The 21,719-nt window shown below is 38.7% G+C and overlaps 1 protein-coding gene and 1 long non-coding RNA gene across 11 annotated transcripts in view; one reads left to right on the forward strand and one right to left on the reverse strand.

Annotated features, from left to right (window-relative positions):
* Window positions 1–21,719, forward strand: part of LOC143844705 (uncharacterized) — a 76,715-nt gene that overhangs the window by 41,182 nt on the left and 13,814 nt on the right. The window lies entirely within an intron of this gene.
* The window catches only part of PREX2 (phosphatidylinositol-3,4,5-trisphosphate dependent Rac exchange factor 2), a 125,333-nt gene that overhangs the window by 22,190 nt on the left and 81,424 nt on the right, over window positions 1–21,719 (reverse strand). For 6 of the 7 annotated variants that reach the window (XM_077352209.1, XM_077352211.1, XM_077352208.1 and 3 more), the window contains 7 exons: window positions 20,713–20,803; window positions 20,188–20,316; window positions 15,364–15,405; window positions 12,143–12,360; window positions 10,986–11,088; window positions 9,332–9,475; window positions 7,345–7,462 (listed from right to left, as the gene is read on the reverse strand). In XM_077352209.1, the coding sequence (XP_077208324.1) occupies window positions 7,345–7,462; window positions 9,332–9,475; window positions 10,986–11,088; window positions 12,143–12,360; window positions 15,364–15,405; window positions 20,188–20,316; window positions 20,713–20,803 (845 nt within the window). Of the gene's footprint in view, window positions 1–7,344; window positions 7,463–9,331; window positions 9,476–10,985; window positions 11,089–12,142; window positions 12,361–15,363; window positions 15,406–19,739; window positions 19,898–20,187; window positions 20,317–20,712; window positions 20,804–21,719 lie in introns of those variants that run through there. The other variant, XM_077352215.1, reaches the window with a different exon arrangement.

The raw sequence follows: 21,719 nt of genomic DNA on the forward strand, positions 1-21,719 counted from the left end.
AAAATATTTTTTATATTTCTCAGAACATGGAAAGCTGAGGACAGCATACAAATTCTCAAAGCACTTTTCTTAATTGCTAAATGCTTGCTTAGGACCTTAATCAAATTTTATGAGAAAAGCTAATGGAAAAGTTGGCAGGATGCCCAAACACAACAATATTTTTGAATCTACTGAAAGTGACAAGTAACAAATGTTAAATACTTAGTCCTTGCACAGAGAATATTGTTTGTTTTAGCATTTTTAACTGCTGAAGTTCAAACTTATCTTGTAATGGCCTGTCATCACAGGCCTGCCACTGTACCCACCACACTGACACAGGAAGAGACATTCCTGAGGTGAGGTAGAGGCACAGTTTGCAGCATCAGTGCCAAGATGACATGGCACTAAAACCCATAGCTTAGTACATGAGTACTGAGCAATGCTATTGTAATAAGCAATAACATCCCCACCCCCAGCAGGTGTGCCTCCAAGGTGAAATTAAAAAGAGAGAAGAAAATAACCTTAACTCAACCCAATTGAATTACGTACCCGAAGATTAAGGAAGTATAAATGTATAGGCCTAATAATGCTGTTATCAATTAATAATTAATAACTGTACAAAACTGATGTATATATTTATTTCACAGTGGATTACAAATATTGGCTCTCATAATAGCATCAATTATCATTGAAAATATACATGACATATAAAAGTAACAAATCTTGACTCTGACCAGACACATATCAGGCCAATTGACCTTCCTCAGTGGTCAAACTAATTACATTACAACATGGCTCCTAACATAATATCTTTCATTTGTCATAAACTGACCAAGATGAAGTTATTTTGATAAATAAGTCTGTGACCAAAGGCAAGGATATTAATCAAAAGTCTTGTTCTTGTTCTTCTTTTGATATTAATCAAAAGTCTGTGTACAAAAGTCTTGTACACAGCCATGGTCAGATACAAATTCCTAAAGCAATGATTAAATTTTGTACCTTTCTTGCTTGGTCAAAAGAACTCAGTACAACAAGGAGCCAGTAGTGATCTGGAAAGCACTCAAGATAGCTGCAGGGGCACCTTCAAAGCACTTATGCAGCCATGCTGACTGGAACCAGCCAAGACAACAGACTGTACCCAAACTGAACGATCCCAGGGTAATAATGAGAGTGTCTCCCTGACCAGCATCCTGACACATTAACATGGTGGATATAATGCCATCCAACAAATTATAACCCCACCATGGCTGCCAAAGGCTGCATCCCTGGCATATGGCATAAGCAGGGTGTTACTGCAGTTATCTGTGAAAAGCGGAGGGACAGCCATCAGTTCACCCCTCTCACCCACGCATGCCCAAACCAATACCAGCCCTTGGTGTTGGTACCCAGAAGCCAGACCCTCAACCTGGCAGCCAGCAGATGGTTCTCGTTGCACACTGCAATAACCTGAGCATCATGCCTACTGCCCTGAAACTTGGTACCAAAGTCTGTTAAGATACCCTGTTGGCCACAGCTGACCTATATGTTCTGGCTGTAGAAGCAGTGGTAGTTGCAGTACACCTGCAGTGGGAAATGGACAATGTAGACACAATCCATGGCAGTGATGATGTTCAGGAACTCTGCATACATGGTGAATTCTGTATGGATGTGGAGCAGCCTTCCCTCCTCTGTAGGAAAGTGCTACTGCTGTAGTATGGCACCCAGCAAGCTGCGGAGGCACAGCTCAAAGTCTGGGGCACCTCCAGAACCTCAGCCACAACTATCTTGAATGATGCCATATTGCCTCCCATCATGCTCAGAGTATGCCACTGGGTTGCATTTTCCAGGGACTTCATGATTGTCCCTAGCAATCATGCCATCGTAGCCAAATGACATTAGAGCAATGACTGCATTGGAAAGTGCAATCCAGTGGAGAGGACTTTGGAGCTCTTCACCATTGCTTTTACTAGCTTGAGGGACGCAGGTCAAGAGGACATGTGGTTGGCCAGACTGCTGCCAGGGTCTTGTCCACTTCCACCAAGGAGAGTAGACTACAGTGATCTAATGTAGGATTCTGATTACACTCTACATCAACCCTGCCTAAGTCCTGGTGGAGCAGCAATATTTTCTCTGCAAGATAGCTCACAAAAGCCTCACAGCCTATCCCCAATTTCAAATCTCTCAATTTTACTATCTGGTGGTTTCCTATGTATACTGAATTTTTTTTAATAGTCTGTATTTTAGTTCTGTTGAGTTGCTTATTAAAAGTACCCTTTTCAATGAAGACAAGAGGAAAAAAAGATTTCTGCCTTCTTTATAAAGAATAAGGTAAAGGTATCCCCTGTGCAAGCACCGGCTCATGTCTGACCCTTGGGGTGACACCCTCTAGCGTTTTCATGGCAGACTCAATACGGGGTGGTTTGCCAGTGCCTTCCCCAGTCATTACCGTTTACCCCCCAACAAGCTGGGTCCTCATTTTACTAACCTCGGAAGGATGGAAGGCTGAGTCAACCTTGAGCTGGCTGCTGGGATTGAACTCCCAGCCTCATGGGCAGAGCTTCAGACTGCATGTCTGCTGCCTTAGCACTCTACGCCACAAGAGGTTCTCATGTTCACATATATATTCAACTAATAGCCTCTCTTTTGGGAAAGCTTTATCTAACGCATTAAACCCCAAGAAATTTTAAAGCCTGTAGCAGAGTAATGTTGGTTAACACCTTGGTGAAGATGGAGCTGTACCTCACCAAACCAATTAATATTGGTTCTACATGGCTTTTGCAATGTATGGAATGTTAGTATATTTTTTTAATGAAAACTGTTCTAGGTTTCACACATGAAAACAGAGATGAAAGTGACCCAATCTTAGCTTAATGCAAAGTAACACAATTTTAGCTCACATTCAAGAAAAAGTGTATAAAATGGGAATTGTGTACAAGCTGGGTAAGTGAAACAGAGCATTATTTTCCCTTAGTCCAACAGACCAAATTATTCATTAATCTGAGAATTGCAGCCTCTTCTTAACTGAATCCATCAATGTCAGTATGTCATGAAATCTATGCCTTTATTTGCTTCATATTTCAATAGCTGTACTGCACACCCTAGTGAACGCATTATGCTTAGGTGGCATGTTAGGTTGCTGCAAACAATTAAGGTATGAGACAGAAAGCTTCTCTTATGTGTGAAGTGTCTGTTCTTTAAAAAATATACTTAAGATTTTCCAAACCGTGAAGAAGTCTTTAACATATACCCCAGTGTCATTTTAATGGTTGTATGCTTTATTGTTATAATCTCAGCAATATTGCAGCTGTATTTTATAATTACTTTTTACAAATTCTCTTTTATTGGCTCTTGCAATGGGATTTTTAAAAATATTTTCTAAGTTCAGGAAGAAGGTAGTGCTGTAAACTTACTCTGAGATAACATTTAGCAGATGGGAACGTATTGCTCAAGAAGGAGGAAGGAATTCAGATAAAATTTGTAAACAATTTATTTACTGTAAATATGAAAACTTAATATTTGTAGTAAGGCCTAGGAGGAGGAGCATGTCTCATGGCTTAAGTACCACTTAGTGCTTAACACCCACTGAGGGCAGCTGAGTGCCTCCTCCTCCAACTGGCTTGCCTATCTGTCTAGCAGCCAGCCAATCACCTTCCATCCCCCACCTCTGACCACCCCCTCCTCCTTCCACTTCCCTTCAAAGCTCAGAAGCTGCAAATTCCTGCTGCATGATAGCTGCCCCTGCCAGTTAGTTCCCTGCCTGGGGGCTTCCAGCCTGCAGCCTTTCCAGGTCCTGGGGGGAGGGAGGGGCCATCCACAGAGTTCTTCCACCACCACCCAATCTAGTGTCCATTGTATTCCTGAATACAACAGGTTTTGTCCTTGGTCCTGTAATAAATATTTGCTCTGATCATTTTTACAGACTAATGTGTATCTCATGAAACATGATGTAAAAAATGTAGAACATTTTTAGCAATGGTTCCTGCATTACAGGGGAAATTTATCAAATATGCAAAACACACACGCACAAAACCCCTAGACAAAGATGAATGATACCTCTAGCGCTTAAGCTGAGCCTTCTTACTGATCATTCATCATAGGTGGTATTAGATGCCATTTGTACAATATCTTATAATAGCTCTCAGATTAACATATGTAGGTTGTAACTTTTGAAAGATTTGATTCAGGGGCCAGCATTAGGAGACATCATCACTGAACAGCTGAGGCTGGGGAAATCCTCTGACCTGCCACAACAACAGGCATTGCCATACAGTCTCTTCTTTTGGACAGCAGTACTACTGACTGGACCAGTAAAGAGATTTGGCCTTCATTTGGTCTTACACTGATGAAATCCTGATTTTGACAGAGTACCCAGTTGTTAAGCCTGTCTCTGGTGATGAATAAACCTCATACCATTTAGCCTGACTGAAAGGACAGGCTGGTGTGAGTAGAATTCTGCATTTGTGAAAGGATCTAACCTATCAGCTACTGTACCTATTATCAGCTGACTGGCAGAGGAGAAGGGAGAGCCATCCGTAGCCTTCCTCAACTATAGTGCCATGTAGCGTCTTATGATTTTGGGGAACCAGGTTTGTTCTTATCTGTAGACCGTCCCCTCAATTTCTAAGTTATCTGTATTGTTTCTGTTTTATGTGAACTGCCCTGAGCCTTCAGGGAGGGCAGTATATAAATGTAATAAACAAACAAACAAACAAGATGTTCTTAGACCAGTTTATGTTAAAGATCTGTGTTCACTGCCATGAGTTAAGTTCCACGCGGTAACATGAAGATAACTGAGGCAGGAGTTGTTAAAAAACAGATAGGCAACATAGGTCTCTAAATAATCACAGGAGAATCTCATAAATTTAAGCTATTTATGTTTTATGACTGGGATTTGAATTCCCTGTAATGCTTTCTGACCCGCCATCTATGCTTTCACTGATTAGCTGAAAGGTTAGACCCTTTCATAAGTGCAGAATTCCATGCACACCAGCTTGCCCTTTCAGTCAGGCTAAATGGTACAACATGCAAACATAGGTTTGTTTTTCCCCACCCTGTTTTTATTCCAGAATACTCATTTTTCCATTTTAATGAACTAATAATAGCTTACTAAACTGCTTGTCACTGACAAGTGGTTTTTCATTGTTTATATATCTCCTAAATGTTCACTTCTAAAACCGCTGACAACAAAGTTTCTCATCTTAAACTATTGGGTTGTATCCAACGACTCTGTTCTGCTGATGTCTGAGGGGTTTTTTTTTTCCTGCTCAGAGCTGTTTATGCTAGCAAAAGATCATTGTTGGATACAGCCCAATGAAACTAGAAAAGTTTTTTGTTGTATAAATTCTGATTTATACAGCTCAAAGCATTCAGTACTAACTACATTGTTCTGACTAATGTTTATATTTTGTTATAATTTTTTTTGTTCTGTACTTTTATATAAGAAAACTTCACCAACTGTAGGTAGATACTAGGCATAAAATAGTTAATAATTAGTTTTTCATAATTATTATAACAGTTTCCTAATTAGTTTAGGAAAAGCCTCTTGTGGCGCAGAGTGGTAAGGCAGCTGTCTGAAAGCTTTGCCCATGAGGCTGGGAGTTCAATCCCAGCAGCCGGCTCAAGGTTGACTCAGCCTTCCATCCTTCCAAGGTCGGTAAATGAGTACCCAGCTTGCTGGGGGGTAAACGGTAATGACTGGGGAAGGCACTGGCAAACCACCCCGTATTGAGTCTGCCATGAAAAACGCTAGAGGGCGTCACCCCAAGGGTCAGACATGACTCGGTGCTTGCACAGGGGATACCTTTACCTAATTATTTTAGAATTTTTTCTTGAAAATTACCCTATTTTTAATTCCCTGTCCCATACTCCAGACTTTATTTTATTCTTTAATAATATACGTGTGTGTAGTTACATTTTTTAACTCACCATATTATGGGCCATTTCGCACGGCTTCAAAATAGCACAATGGTTGCTAATTGGAAACGCTACTAATTTGCCATAACCCACGACGTCGTAGACAATCTGCAACAATCCTGAAACCGACCCGCAAAAAGCGCTTCGTTGTGGCGCTTTCAGGGGAATCCAGAAAAGTGGATTCACCCTCCGGATAGCGATACACTCCTGCAACCAATCTGCAACAGTAGCGCTAAAGACCTGTGCGTTACCATTGTTGCTGGTTCTTCAAAGTCCCTCCCCCTGGCTCTCTCCTCCAAACTTCCGGCGAAGCGATCGCCATTTTTTTTTCTCCGAGCGAGCGGGGATAAACGCACCGGCGAGCCTCTTTCTGTTTAGAGGCTTCCCTGGCTTCAGTCCTTCACCTTTAGTCACTAAGCACAAACCACTTAAAAGCCCGTTTGCTGAAATAAAGTCCCTTTATTTTTTACACATAAATTCAACCGAAAATCGGGTCCGTGAGAAGGGGGGGGGAATTTTTTTTTATCACTCGAGGCAGCGTGCAAACGATCATACAATCAAACGACAGCTCACATTAGGCAGCTGGATGAGTCTCTCCGTAGCAACGAATCTACCTAGATTCGTTGCTATGGGTCGGTTTTTTTTTAAAAAAAACCTTTCTTAAAGGGAAAGGGGCTGTTTGGGAGCATGCTAACGGCTGCCCATTGGCTGCTTGACGACCAGGGGCGGGACGAGCTTGGCAATAGCGCTTCCTTTCTAGCGATTTCTGCCGAGACCGGAAGCCTGTGGGAAACGCTAAAAAACGCAACTGATTCCACTACAAAGGCAGGTATGCATAACGACGAATTCCACTATTTTAAATGGCGATTTTTCATTCCGCAAACAATTTGCAACAAAGATCCCCGTGCGAAAAGGCCCTATGTTTCACCATTCCAAACTCTTTACAGTGAATCCTGAAAATTACTGAGACTAGTTAGACATTTAACAGGCCATCTGTACAAATCTAAACGATCTGCAAGGGGTGAGGAGCACCTGGGCTTTACAATGTTTCTGAAAATATAACATTCTTTTGATTGACCAAGAGATCAGCCAAAGGGAGTCGGATGGAAAAAAGGTGATTAAGCAGAGCAAGAGGGGAGGAAACAATAGACAGCAGATATTTATAATGAATTTTAGTGCAGTTGAGATATTTATTAGTATTTTCTGGAGCAGGGGCCCCCCAACATGGCATGTATTGACACACTTCTTGGCACTCACCAAGTGTTTCTAGAAAATGGACAGAGCCAGATGGAGCTTTTGCCCAGCAGGGCTTCTAATCAGCCATTACAGATCTGATTGGATGTGCAGATTTTAAAAAAATGTTGCTTTGGCAGCAGCTACCACAGCTCAAAAAGCTTCACTGCACGATGGAAGATAAGTTGTGTGTATGGAAGAAAATAATTTAAGACAGTATGTTCAAAGCTGATTACTTACCTGAGATTTTGGTTATACTGTTTTACTTTTTCTAGTGACACTGCATTAATCTGGGCTTGAAAATCTTCTGCAGACACATTATCTTTATTATAATAATAGCCTTCCATGCTTTCTAGTGCTGCAAAAAATGAAATAAATCGTAAAATGTTAACTATTATCTTTCAATTGTTTTAAAATTTAGTTTATAATTTATTTCAATTCCCTCATTGACTTTTGCTGTGCATTCACATTGTGCTGTAGCTATGATGATGTCATGAAGAGTTTCGACACTTGAGAATGAGGTACAATACTAAGTTAGCAGTAGAATATCATAAATCCCATATGAGCAAAAATGCCATGAGCAGAAGTACCGCATTGAATCCTATGTATTCTTTCTGCTTTCTATTAACCCTTTCTGGAGGCCCAGGGAAGACCGCCCATTATGGTGACTCGGACTTTTGCAGTGGGTTGGTGGCCTGACAGCCCAGTGATAGAAGGGCAGCACATCACAATGAGAATGCAATGTGTGGTCTTGCTGGGGAGACAGACCCTTCTTTGGGTCTCAGGGGCAAAGAGGACCCGGGGAAGGACAGGCAGGTAGCCTCTTCCTCCCTCCTTAGGGGGTTGGGTTGGGTTGAGTCAGGGAGAGATTTTTTTCAATTAGCAACCCTGCCAATGTAATAATAAATATGAAGTTTAAGAGTTTATCTTCCTACAGAATGAGAAAATATACCCAATAAATAAGGTTTTGATTAAAATAATTTGTAAAATAATTTGATGAATATTAATTCTGTTGAAAGTACTTTAAAATGACCTGTTAAGAAATACATTGTATAACCCCCTTGAGTTTCCAAAGTCTATAGCTTTCTTTCTTTACAAGAGATAGGCAATATTGGTCAGATTACATGCCCAGCTCCTAACATTTAGATTAATAACTAGTAGACCGTGTACTAATGTTAAAAGAATCAGACCAATACGGAACATGTGTCTATATAATTTGAAAAGGGTCATTATAAATGTCTTTTTTATCACTACACTTACTGGCCCAATTCAAGTTTATTGGCAAACAGTTAATTGTGCATAACGGCTATTGTCCCTTGACAGTATAATATAATTCTGCAACCTCCTAGGATCCAATAGCCATATACTCAAAAAAGAGCACAGCCTCAGTGTCCACATACCCTGAGATGGGACAGTTGTTGATGCCCACTTCTGCCCAACATCCCACCGACACATTATCCCTGATGCCTGCATGGAAACTGTTCCTCCATCTTTTTATTATTGTTCTTTGATAAAGAAATAAGTTTGAAATGTTATTTGACATAGTGGACCCTTAATGAAGACATGTCAAATGCATTTGTTCATCTGTTTTATTCTGATGCCAGAAATATTTTGCATATTGTATTTACTTCCTTATCTATTCTTTGTTTAATGAAATTTAACTCATTGTTTTTAAAACACTTTGGGGACTTTTTTTGTTTTGCAATCTATGCAAATGACAAGTTTAAACTTTCAAAGGAATTTATGAATGGATTGAAATAAAAACCTCAAATGATTTATAAAAATTAAAACTATTATAACACTTTTCTTAAGCAAAACATTCAAATTTATGTATGCAATCAATACATGTGTTGTTGTTGTTAGTTGCGAAGTCATGTCCGACCCATCGTGACTCTATGGACAATGATCCTCCGGACCATTCTGTCTTCTACCATTACCCGGAGTCCATTTAAGTTTGCACCGACTGCTTCAGTGACTCCATCCAGGCACCTCATTCTCTAACGTCTCCTTCATCTTTTGCCCTCAATCGCTCCCAGCATTAGGCTCTTCTCCAGGGAGTCCTTCCTTCTCATGAGGTAGCCAAAGTATCAATACATGTACTTTCATACTAAAATCATTTCCTTTTTTATAGAATGCCTTACATATTCAAGAATACAAACATGCTCAAAGTTATGCTTTATTCCTCCTAAATACCAATTTGCAGAATAAGAGGAAAAATGTATTTTACCTTGAGCAAACAGTACTGGGTAGATTTTAAAACCTCCACCATTCTTAAGCCTTTGAGGAAGTTGTTCAAAATTATAACTATCAAGATAAAAGTAAACTTTCAAGGCTGGCCGACTTCCTTCTGCTTGATATAGGATTGGCATATCTAAGAACAATCATAATAGAATTTTATTAAAGGCCAGCTCAATCAATATCTCTCACTACAACCCACCACCACATATTAATATTTTAACAAATAGAGAAAGCTGCTACAGTAGTAGTAAAATTCTAGTCAAGCAGCCTTCACTCAATCATCCAGGCATGCATAATTGTTTTAAAGTCTACCGTTTGCACAAGATGACTCTTTGGGCTCCAGTTTCCCATGTTTAGCCTCTCAAAAATCAGGCAGGCAAGACACAGTCTCATCTGTGTTTTTTTGGAGGTGGGGAACGAAAGGGGAAAGAGTGGGGATGGGTGATCAAGCAGCCTTCTCTCGATCATCCAGGCATGCATGCTCTTTTTTTTTTTAATCTCAGGGACAGGGAATCAATACATCTTCTAGAACAGTCCATTAACCCAAGTGATAAGATGGCCTATCCATTACCTATCCATTACTATTCTTCAGACATTGATCACCCAGGCAGCCTTTTCCCGATCATCCAGGCACATGCATGCTCTTCATTTTTAAGTTCACACACAGGCACTCTTTGAGCTCCAGTTACCATTTCTAATATCTCACAAATCCACCCAGACATAAATAGAGTGCAAAACACCACATATCCCAAAAGGGGGGGATGCTATATTGTTCTGCCGTTTCTTCATAGCAATGCGGAAGTGTTACATTCTTATTAAAAATGTATCTGTGTTGTGGCATTACTGCATAACAACGCAGAAGTGCCTTTAAAAAAATAAATAATTTCATCTCGGGGTGCAGGGTAGAAAGTTTCAGCCCACAAGAGAACTGCTGTGCTGTGATTGGTGGCTTGCTGTGATAGACAAGCCAAGGAACATAGGGAAAAGTTTGTTTTACTTTCCCTTGCAGCCTCGTTGGGAGGTAAAAAACTGTAATGGGCCAGAGGGAAAATGCAGGAGGTGTTTCCCATGAGGAGGGCTGCAAACGAAAAGTTTACCATCCTGCATCTGCAATTTAGCCCTATGTGTGGAAATGGTTGCTGTATTTCCATGTTGAATGTGCAACAAAATGTTATTTTATTTTGGGCAAAAAGAAGTGAGCAAATTTAAAAACTTAAAATACTCCTAGCTTTGCTCTTCTATCAGAGAACACCATTATGAGTAATGTAAAAAAACAACCACCTGCCCAGCCTTCTAAAAAATACAGCTAAAATCCTAAAACCTCCTTCCTGAAAATAACCCCAATTTAATAAAATGAGACCTGAGTATACATGCTCATGATTGATGTCTATGAGAGCAATCCCAAACAGATCCTATGTTCATTGGTGCTTTGTTCCATAGAACAGCATTACATAGAATAGCATTATAGGAATCTTACAAATAAAAGCATATTTGCTACAAACCATGAGCTATATAACTTTCAATAGATTCATATGCAGTCTAAAGGGCCCAAAGAGGAAATTATTTAGCTTTGTTGCGTATATACAATTCTATATTTTGATGAAACAATAGAAAGCAAAATACTTAGCACAAGCCATACTCACTTGCAACTACAGGCTCTCGTTCAGATAGTTTAAAATAAAATGTAACTTTCTCTAGGTCAAATAATGCAACCAATGTATCTTCTAACATAGATTGTTCATCAGGCTGGAAGAAAAAGAGTATTTTGAATGTAGTAATCACTCTAAATTGATGCATATGATTATTAACATGAACTGCAGATGCTCACATCCTGTCTCACTGAAGACATAGTTAACCCAATTAAAACTCATGAGTAACTGAAGATGAATGTATTCCTATTGAGTTTCCGCTCCATCTTCTGCTGTCAAAAAATGATTATTAAAAATGATGAAATATGTTGCTTTCAGTAAGTTAATTTTCAATTTGCTGTGTTGGCTGTGGCATTTAATTTCTTGTTGCTCATGCAAGCAAGTTAGCTTAAAATGCTATACAACGAAGTGAACTTAAATTCAGTTTTGTGTATTCAGTTTTTAGAACTTGGAAAGTGTATTTCTATATATTACTGTATAATATAAAATGAATTACAATGTTCTCAGTTCACTTGACTGAATGCTCTCTAAAAAGAAGCATTCATCTAGAATCACATTTGCACAGAACATAAAAAGCCTACAGAAGCTACAACAGAAATCAAGGTAACTTATTTTTTTCTAAAACTTTCACTTCTTTATTAGAAAATCAAGAAAACAAATAAAATATATGGTGTAATTTATCTGCTCGTCAAAACAAAAAACTAAATAAATGAAAGTAAGAAAAGAGGGGGTGTTTATTGATGGTGACAAAGACTTTTTAATGGTTCAAGGAAATAAAAATAAAGTTGTGTTTCGGTGATGGAAGACATAGTTGTCTGACCTTTCATGTAGGTAATCCCTCACCTGGGACAGGCTTAGGGGCTTGTAAATGGTTGAGACACAGAGGAGCCAAGGGACAAGGAATCTAAAATCAATATACCAATGAAAGGGTATAGAGCAATGCTACCCACTGCTATCACTGCTACAGTTCCCCAAGTCCCAATGCAGCTCCTTGGGCCTCTCCACATAACACTACCTCTGTATCTATCAGGGCTTTTCACTTTGAAGTCCTCCAGGGCTTTCACTGGAACACTGGTTGATTCCAGCAACTTTATGGTAAGGACAATAGAAACTTTATATAGAACAAAACAGAAGATCACTGGAATTCTCACCAGGTTGAGTGACAATAGTGACTGGAAGTTAAGAAGGACACCTGCAATGGATATCTGTTCCAACCACCTTTTGCTGGCTTCTTGTGTCTCCATCTCACATTCTTTGCTATTGTCAAACATCTGGTTTAAGGCAGCCATTAATTGCTCTGAAAAGGCACAAATTGTGGCCACAAGACTCTGGCAGAAGACCATGTCTCTCCTGAGCTGAATCTCACTATCTGCAAAGGGCACAACAAAGAAAAAAAAGACATATTATATTTATTGAAAAGTAAATGAACAGAAATTGTACCTTTACTTTAAAAAGTCATACCATGATATTATGAGGAAAATGTCCTATACAAAATAACCACTATTAAAACACCAAAAAATGTGCGCGTGTGTGACATTCTTGTTGTTGGCATAGTATATGTGTCCACTTTTATTATATTATATGCATATTTAATAGGTTGGTAAATTATAAAGAAAATAATAGATAACAAAGTATGGTCAAAATATAAAAAATTTAAAAGAAAGTAAGAAAAAAGTGATTTTTAAACTGTATATGTTAACTATGGGGATAATACAGTATGCAGTTTGTAACCTTAAGAATAAGAATAAGATGTATTGTTAGTTGTAACCGTTATGAACATTTCTTTTCTAAATAGTAGGTTCACAGTATATAATAAAATGTGATCTTTTATTTTCTATGTATGGTTTGGACTGGAAGTGCGTCTACCCACCTTGGCAGGGACGCAACTGGTCACCTCATACCCAGGCCAGGAACCTGGGTGTGACCTTGGATGCCTCGCTGATATTGGAGGCCCAGGTCAAGAAGGTAGCCAGCCAGGCATTCTTCCATCTTCGGCAGGCTAGGCTACTAGCGCCCTACATTTGGCCACAGTGATCCATGTAACAGTCACCTCCAGAATAGATTTCTGTAATTCGCTATACACAGGCCTGCCCCTAGACTTGATCTGGAAGTTACAGCTGGTGCAAAATTCAGCTGCAAGGGTCCTCACCGGGAAAGTTTGGAAGACCAGTATCCAACCTGTGCTGAGGCAGCTGCATTGGCTACCGGTTGCTGCCCGGATCTGGTTTAAGATGCTGGTTCTTACCTTCAAGGCCCTCTGCAGTCTGGGACCCACATACCTGACGGACTGCCTTATGCCCTATGCCCCCAGCAGGGCCTTGCACTCTGCAGGGACAAATCTGTTGGTCATTCCCGGCCTCAGGAAAGCGTGCCTGGCCTCGACCAGGGCCAGGGCCTTTTCAGTCCTGGCTTCTACCTGGTGGAATGAGCTCCTGGGAGAGCTATGGACCCTGCAGGAGCTTTCAGCATTCCACAGGGCCTGCAAGATGGAGCTCTTCCACCAGATCTATGGCTGAGGCCGGCGCGCAAAGGAAGATCTGGATCCCCCTCCCTTCCCTACTTTTGGGACTATTAAATGGAGAGATCAGCCCCTTCGTCCACCCTGAGGTCTTAATAGTATTAGTGTGGGGTTTTGCCGCCAAAGGATTGGATGTTTGCTTTAGTTTTTAGTAGTCGATTATAAATTGTATGCGTTTTATTGGGGTTTTTAATGTATGGGGTTTTTATTGTAAGCCGCCACGAGCCTTTCCGAGAGTAGCGGAATATAAATATAATGAATGAATGAATGAATGAATGAATGAATGAATGAATGAATGAATGAAATAAAAACGTTTTAAAATATTTTATATCAATTATAAATTTACTCATTCAAAAATGAATAAAAATAAACACCATTTCAAAAATCACTGGAATAAAGAACAGGTTCACATAAATCTGTGGATGCCATAACATTTATATGCAATTATAATTTTTTCACGTTCACAAATTCATGATATATCTAAAGTTGTATCAGAGAATCTTTTAAAGATACAATGCAAGTTATCAAAATAAAGGGAAATTTATTTTAATAATAATCAGTATTTTTAAAAGTAGTGCTTTGCATGACATAGCACAATCTTAAACAAATATAGACTTCTAAGCCATTGCCTGATGTGATAGTTATCCTTTTGATATGAAATATGCCTCTTGCTTTCTAAAGTATACTCTGTTGGTTCCACAGACAGCAATCCTTTTATACCTAAAATTAACATACAAATGAAGAAATATATGTAGAATTGGACCAGCAAGACTGGCTCAGTATGACTTTAAATGGAAAATCTCAGGGACAGGAAATCAATGATTCTATTATTTTAGTTGTGCTGTCCATTCTCTGTAATCACACTTGATGTTGTCTTTCATAATTAATATATGATACTGTATATTTCTTTATTCATATATTTATCATTATGTTGTGGTGTTTCTTAATTAGTAGCTCTAATAATGTCTGGTTTGTGTGCAGACAATGCACCTGGTAAAACCCACCCTGCTGTTTCTGGGCACTTGGGAGAAGGAAAAGTCCACAGAGAGGAAGGAGGATTGTCAGCATCACTCCATGATACTGCATTGGTCTGGGCTCACTGGCTTGGCTGCCCTGCTCCTAGGCCTCCTGCTCATTGGAGAGTGAGAGGATGCCAGGTAGCCATGTTCTGCTGCAGTCCCTGTCACGGAGCCCCTGTGCTCTGCAAGAGTCTCTTGCCCACCACCCCATTAAGAGCCCATTTTTAAAATAGGCTTTAATCCTAGTTATTTAAATTGGACATTCATTCATTGACATGAGAGTTTACACATTTGATATTTTAAACTAATGTAATGCACATTGTTATATTTTGTCCTCTAGAACTTTTTATTATTTTATGTTACCTATATACACAAGCTTACAAAAACCAGTTTATGATGCCTACATAAATTTTTCACACTCCAAATACTGCTTACCTCTGTGGGGCCCTAGCTGGTCCCTCTGGGGGAGGTGAACAGTGCTCTGCCATCTTGCTCCAGGGGTTGCATCACTTTGCTTTAGGAGCAGCAGGTTGCCTCCCCCCCACCCCATTGCTGTTGTCCAGCCTGCCCCAGGTGACACACCACCCAGGTAAGGGTACATGCACCAGGAAGGGAGAGGTGGCCGAAAATCCAGTCCCCCGGATGGGAGTGAGGGAGGTGGGATAGAGTCTGGACTCCTGGGTGGGAGCATGGAAGATGCTGAACATCATATTTGATAAATTTAGTCAATTTCCATTTTTTCATATCAAATGAGTATAATTTTAACTTATAATAACATGACATTTGGAGAAATGCAATTTTTCATAAAATATTGAAGTAGATTCATGAAAAGTACCTGTATATTCAAGAAGTGCTAAAAGGATTCTTGCTTTCACTTCTGGGGGGAAAAAAACAAGAAGAAAATTTGAAGGAAAAAATCCTCTGTAATGAATTTGAACCAGATCTTTCCTGGTGCATATTTCCATTGATGTTAATCAGGCTTCTAATTCAATACCCCTTGAAATGGAATCATGCTTGTTATTAGTATATCCTTATCCATTGTTCCTCTTAATATTTGTGAAACAGCCCGGGTGGTAGAGAGTGTCCTGGCTGTCCGAGATGGAATAGGGCCAATCAGGGTGCGGCCAGTTCCCTCTCCAGCTCCCACCCTGAAGGCTAGCCACTTTGCTCTCAGACGCCTGAGAGAGACACACAGAGACACAGAGAGCCCTTCCAAACCATAAACGACCCCTGATTATCTGCTATGGCTTCTGCTGCAAGGGAGAGAGAGAGACAGAGACAAACTGTAAACAAGCCTCAAACTGCAAATGATCCTTGCTTCCCTGCCACGAAGGAGCCCTGATTACCTCCTATGGCTCCTGCTGCAAGAGAGAGAGAGCTGCAGCTGCCGGTGTCCCCTGGGTCCTAGTGCCCATTGTATTCCTGGTTGCAATGGGCTTTCTTGCTAGTTCAGTTCATAAAACTAATAATGAAGTACCAATATTTATTACATAGCTGAACTGACCACAACATTCTCAGTAAGCTTTCAATATGAGAATTCATTAAGTAGACTCTCTTCTGACTGAACTGTGCAGACTGTAAGTAATTTTGAGGCTCGTTATGATCTTGGTTTACCTCCCTCCCCAGCTACACAGACACCCCTAAATGTCCTTTCTATCAGGATTGTTCAGATGTAACATCAAACAGTTTGGAGTAATGTAAATAAGCCTCAGGTTTGTGTATATTCTCCTCCTTACTCACAATTTGCTACACTTTCTGGTAGTTTGAAAATCTATTTACTATTTCACTCAGTCCATCTAATAATGTTGCAGTTCTCAAAACCAAAATCACAAACTAGTGTTTCAAAGTCCAAGAGATCCTTTAGAATCCTACCTCTAGAAAATATCTGCATTATATAGTTATATAATCTGTACTCAAAGAAGGTAAGCAGATCATAACTGCAATTTACAACTATATAAAAATTAATCAGCTTATTATTACAAATAGAATCTAATATGCATGTATACGATAAGATTCCCATTTCTGCAATTAACCTAGCTGATGCCCTTGGAGTTTATTCAAATCTCTGACCACTGACACCAAGGGTGATAGTCCAAGACGTAATTTTTTAGAATATAAATCCCACACCTTAAGAAGAACATTTATGCTGTTGGCATATTATATTATTTTACTAACATTTTGATTTATCTGTTTTATAAATGTGAGTACATTCTCACAAATAAATGTATGTTCTCACATGTTTGCTCTATACCACAATCAAATAAATCTGAAACTTCTGATGTCCATATCACAAACCGTCAGTTTTGAGTGATCTAGAAATTAAAAACCACCCACATATAATTTAAACCTGTGCAATTTCCCTCCTAATTTTAGGCTTCTTACCTCTCTAGATAAAATTGTTAATCATTCCTTGCACTCACTCTTAATAGCCTTGGACATTATTGCAGAAATGTTAGCCAGCAGGTAATTTAATTTCAGGATCACCTTCATTTTAATTGCATTTATGCAGCTCATGATAAAGAGATTAAGGGACTTTCAAGTATAGGACATATCTTTAATTTCTGTAATTACTTAGTTATAATTAATTTTCCAGTTATCAGAACTATCTCTACCAATTTTGATTCCTAAATATGCTCTGTAGTCATTATTTAACAGTATATTTGACAGCTGATTCAAGGAGCCTGTATCAGACTAGCTTGAATTAAACAATAAAGCTTCTGTATTCTATACACTTAAATTTGTACCTTGTAACCTTGGAGTAAATATCAATAATCCTCTTTAATTCCTCACTGTACCTATTTAGTTCCATCATAAAAATGAGAATATCATCACCTGCATAGAGCCTTAAATTGGCTTGTTGGTGACCAATTTTAATTGAAGAGATTCTCTAATCATAATTGCTAATGGTTCCAAAGAGAGATTAATAAAAAGGCAGAGAGCAGGCCACATTGCTTGACACCGCTTTTCAATGAAGTTTGAGATGATAAAGAGTTACCGTATTTGCCAGCGTATAAGACGACTGGGCGAATAAGACGACCTCCCAACATTTCCACTCAAAACATAGAGTTTGTTACAATACATTACAGTACTATGGGCAGCTATGTCTATCCCAACTGAAGTGCACCCGGCGTATAGGACGACCCCCCCCCCCACTTAGAGGCATGTTTTTCAGGAGGAAAAAGTAGTCTTATACGCCAGCAAATACTGTACATAATGAGCATCACTACATTGATCGAGAATATGTTATATTTAACCCAATCTAAAAAAAAAACCTGCCCAAAACGAAATGCTGACACACTGCATAATATACAGCTATCTATATGGTCAAATGCTTTTTCAGCATCCACGGAGAAAAATCGTTTTTATCCCCTTCTGTTTAAAAAACTCTATAAAAATTAATTTTTCTAATATTTTATGTACTCTATTGACCTACTATAAAACTGGTTTGATCAGTAGTCATGTATTTAGATATTATAAACTTTAACCTATTAACTAAGATTATAATCAAAAATTTATAATCATAGTTCATTAATTAGATGGAACAATAAAAACTCCTAAAATATTTATCTTTCCCAGTTTGGGAGATCACAATATTTATTTTGCTCGAGCCAAGAATTAGGCAATTGTTTCTGAGCAAAAATAAAACTAACAATTGCAAGTAGCAGTGGGCCAATAAAGATTTGATAAAATTCAGAAATGAAACCATTAAATCCATTAGGTTTTTTCCCCTCAATTTTTTATAGCAAATCCTGGTTGTTCAGTGCTTTTCCTATCATACACTGATAACTTAGGACCTGATATTTTAGTAAGGAATTTTTTTACCAAATCCTCTTCTGGATTCTGGGAAGAACAGAAGGATGAATAATAATTAGCAAATTATTTATTTATTTAATAATTATTATTATTTATTCAGTTTATTTCTCACTGCTATTGGGGAACCATCTTGCAGCAGGTTATATAATAAAAAAGATAAACCCCACATAAAAGTTAAAACCACAATTGACCCCCAGCCATTATAACGTACAGCTGTGAAAATTAAAACCCCAACCTCCTCCCCCATATTTGCAGCACCCCCTCCTAGTGCCTCAGAGGAAAAAAATCCAGGGGTGCTGACAAACAAATCAATAGATGTTTAACCTGGCCTCAACCAAAGATCCAGCAGAAGAGCTCCATGTTGCAGGACCTGCAGAACCACAAAAACTCCTGCAGGGCCCTTAGCTCTTCCAGGAGCTCATTCCACCAGGTCAGAGCCAGGACCAAAAAGGCCCTGGACCTGGTCAAGTCCAGGTGAACCTCCCAAGGGCTAGGCAAAGTGCACGGCTCTGTGAGGGGCATCAGACAATAAGCAGTCCCTCAGGTATGTGGGTCCCAGTCTGTGAAGGGCCTTAAAGGTCAAAACCTTGAACCTGAGCTGGGATGCAAATGGGAATTAATGCAGCTGCCTTAGCACTAGCAGCAAGTGGGCCCAACAAAGTGTTCCAGTCAGGACCCAAGCAGCTGCATTTTGTACTTGTAGGACAGCTTTTGTTGTTAGCTTCTGATAACTTCCTTGGATGATCTTAGATTTCACTTGGTTTATTCAGTGGGTATAAAGATATGGTTCTCATGTATCTATTCAGTGAACAATTTCATCAGATGCCAAGAAGCCTTCCCCAGTGCAAAATGTTTGGGAAAGCCTCTATTATCAGGATTCTTGCACTGGAGGAAAGCCAACCAGTAGCACAGTAGATCCAGCTTTTAATCAACATATAATTTAATTTTTTATAAACAATAAAAAGTACGACCAAAGGCCCTACAGCCTCTGAGACATAGGAGATGCCTATCATCATTACACAGATTTATTTGGTTAATAAGGTAAGGTAAAGGTATCCCCTGTGTAAGCACCAAGTCATGTCTGACCCTTGGGGTGACACCCTCTAGCGTTTTCATGGCAGACTCAATACGGGGTGGTTTGCCAGTGCCTTTCCCAGTCATCACCGTTTACCCCCCAGCAAGCTGGGTACTCAGTTTCATTTGGTATAATACAATTCTGCAAAATACACATAATCTAGTTCCAGGTTATTTTAAATCTCTGTGAAACAAAAATAATCTATTGTGGTATGGATTAAAATTAACATAACTTTAAATTTTAAAGAAATAATCTTCAAAATTTGTCTTTTGATTAAAGAAACAGGGAAGTGATATAGATACCTGAGTTTGTATAATATAATTTGTTTTTCCTCTTGTATTTCATATTATGATATTAAAAGTCCCATTAGAAATTTTAATATTTCTATTTATAAAACATAGCACTATGCTGTTTTGCAGTTGTCTGAATTAAACAGATTGATAATGGAATATCATGTGGAATATTATTGTATAGAAAGTATCTGAAGGAAAACAGAGATATATTTTCAAAACAAGTTTAAAGCAAGCTATGGATTATTTAAATTCCTACACAAATAAACGTGCTGAATACACTATCCATCTCAATACTGCATCTTTTTAATACTTTATAATGGAGATAAAGTGATGACTCTCATACAGGAACACAAGATTGGACTAGGTTGCTCTACTAGAATCTACATTATTCACAGATTTTCCAAATTTTGCCTCAGGAGTACAACAAAGCAATTTACTGTATAAGAATAATATTCAGGATTACATCCTCATCACTGACCTTCAACAATTTTTTTGATGTTTTGTGCAAGATTTCGAACACTGCTGGGAAGGTTCCAAGGATCTTGCTTGATGTGTAGTCGCAACCTCTTGGGACAGCTGAGTTTAGGTTCCATGTCTTGCTGAAACTCTAGTCAAAAGTATTCTTTGATTTATTACCACTTTCTGTTACTGTGTGACATCAGTACCCTTTACATTTAAAGGTGAGCCTTCAACTTGATAACTTTGCTTAATTGGGGGGGGGGAGGGAGAATACTATTTTATTTTTATTTAGTTATTAAAATATTTATCCAAAGAGTACTTCAAATGCACCCAAGGCATTGGGAAAATAGAATTATTTTATCTTTGGAGAAAAAAAACTTTATATCCCATCTTATTTACTCAGACTCATAAAATGCAGAGATAGGCAGACATACAAACTCTGGATACACATCACTTGTGATACATATGCTGATATTTTTGTATTGTAGCATCCAAATACTGTGCTAATATTGATATAAATGCTTTGTTTCTACTTTAATAATACCTTGTAAGCTTCGACCAGGAGTGAAGAATTTTGTCTGCTCAAAAGCTCTCGCTACAGCTGGTCCTTTCAGAAGATTAATAATTGAATCTACCTGTGTGGTTCAAAAGTGGCTAATTAGTTAATGTTTGGGGAAATGAAACATAATTTAACATTAACTTGAAAAAGGCAAATATATGCCATACATAGCCAAGAAAGAAAAATCAAGGCATTTGTTAGACCGAGTCTCAAAAATAGTACCTGTAATAATTTTAAATAAGTAGCCCTGAGAAAGTGAAAAGCAAAGACACAGCATTTGAGTTAATGAGGGAGGGGGATTCAAATAATTATCATAAAATTATTATAAAAGCAAGTATTTCATAATGTTTACATAAAATAAGACATTTTATTATATATTCTCAAAACATTGGAGAATCTTCCACACCCCTATATTTCCCTTGATAAAGCCAATGGCAAAACATACTAAGGGGAAGAGCTGCGTGAGGTGACCTGACTATAGAAGAAAAGAGCTGTCCAGGATCCCCTTCCATAGCAGACCTCTCCACTGATGCTCTGGGCTTCTCTGGCAGCTCTAGCCTAGCCCAAATTTCTGTTTGTTATTCATTTTACAGGCAAACCCAGAGACAGATCACTTTTGAATTACTTTACTGTGTTTCAAGACTGCAGCCAGGATCTGATTTACATGGAAATGATTCCAAATGAACTAAAAGCCCATAAATCGCTCGAACTGCCTGTGATAAGTGAAGCAATTTTTATTTATTCCAGGTGCTAGGGCTGAATTCAGAAATGAAAGTAAACCAATACCACCCCCTTTCTTACTTTAGAAAATCCCAACAGGACCCACTTGTAGATATTTTAATAGACTTTTATTTACATGTACCATAATTCTTTACTTTCAGAACACGTCTTCCTTTAATTTGTTGTTTAACCTTAAGTTATTGCACTTTTGTTTTATTTGTTCACTATTGAACGAGATAGGCTTCAACTGCATCCTGACCTGTCACCTCTCC

This window comes from Paroedura picta, chromosome 9 (assembly GCF_049243985.1).
Source record: "Paroedura picta isolate Pp20150507F chromosome 9, Ppicta_v3.0, whole genome shotgun sequence".
NCBI classification, from domain to species: domain Eukaryota; kingdom Metazoa; phylum Chordata; class Lepidosauria; order Squamata; family Gekkonidae; genus Paroedura; species Paroedura picta.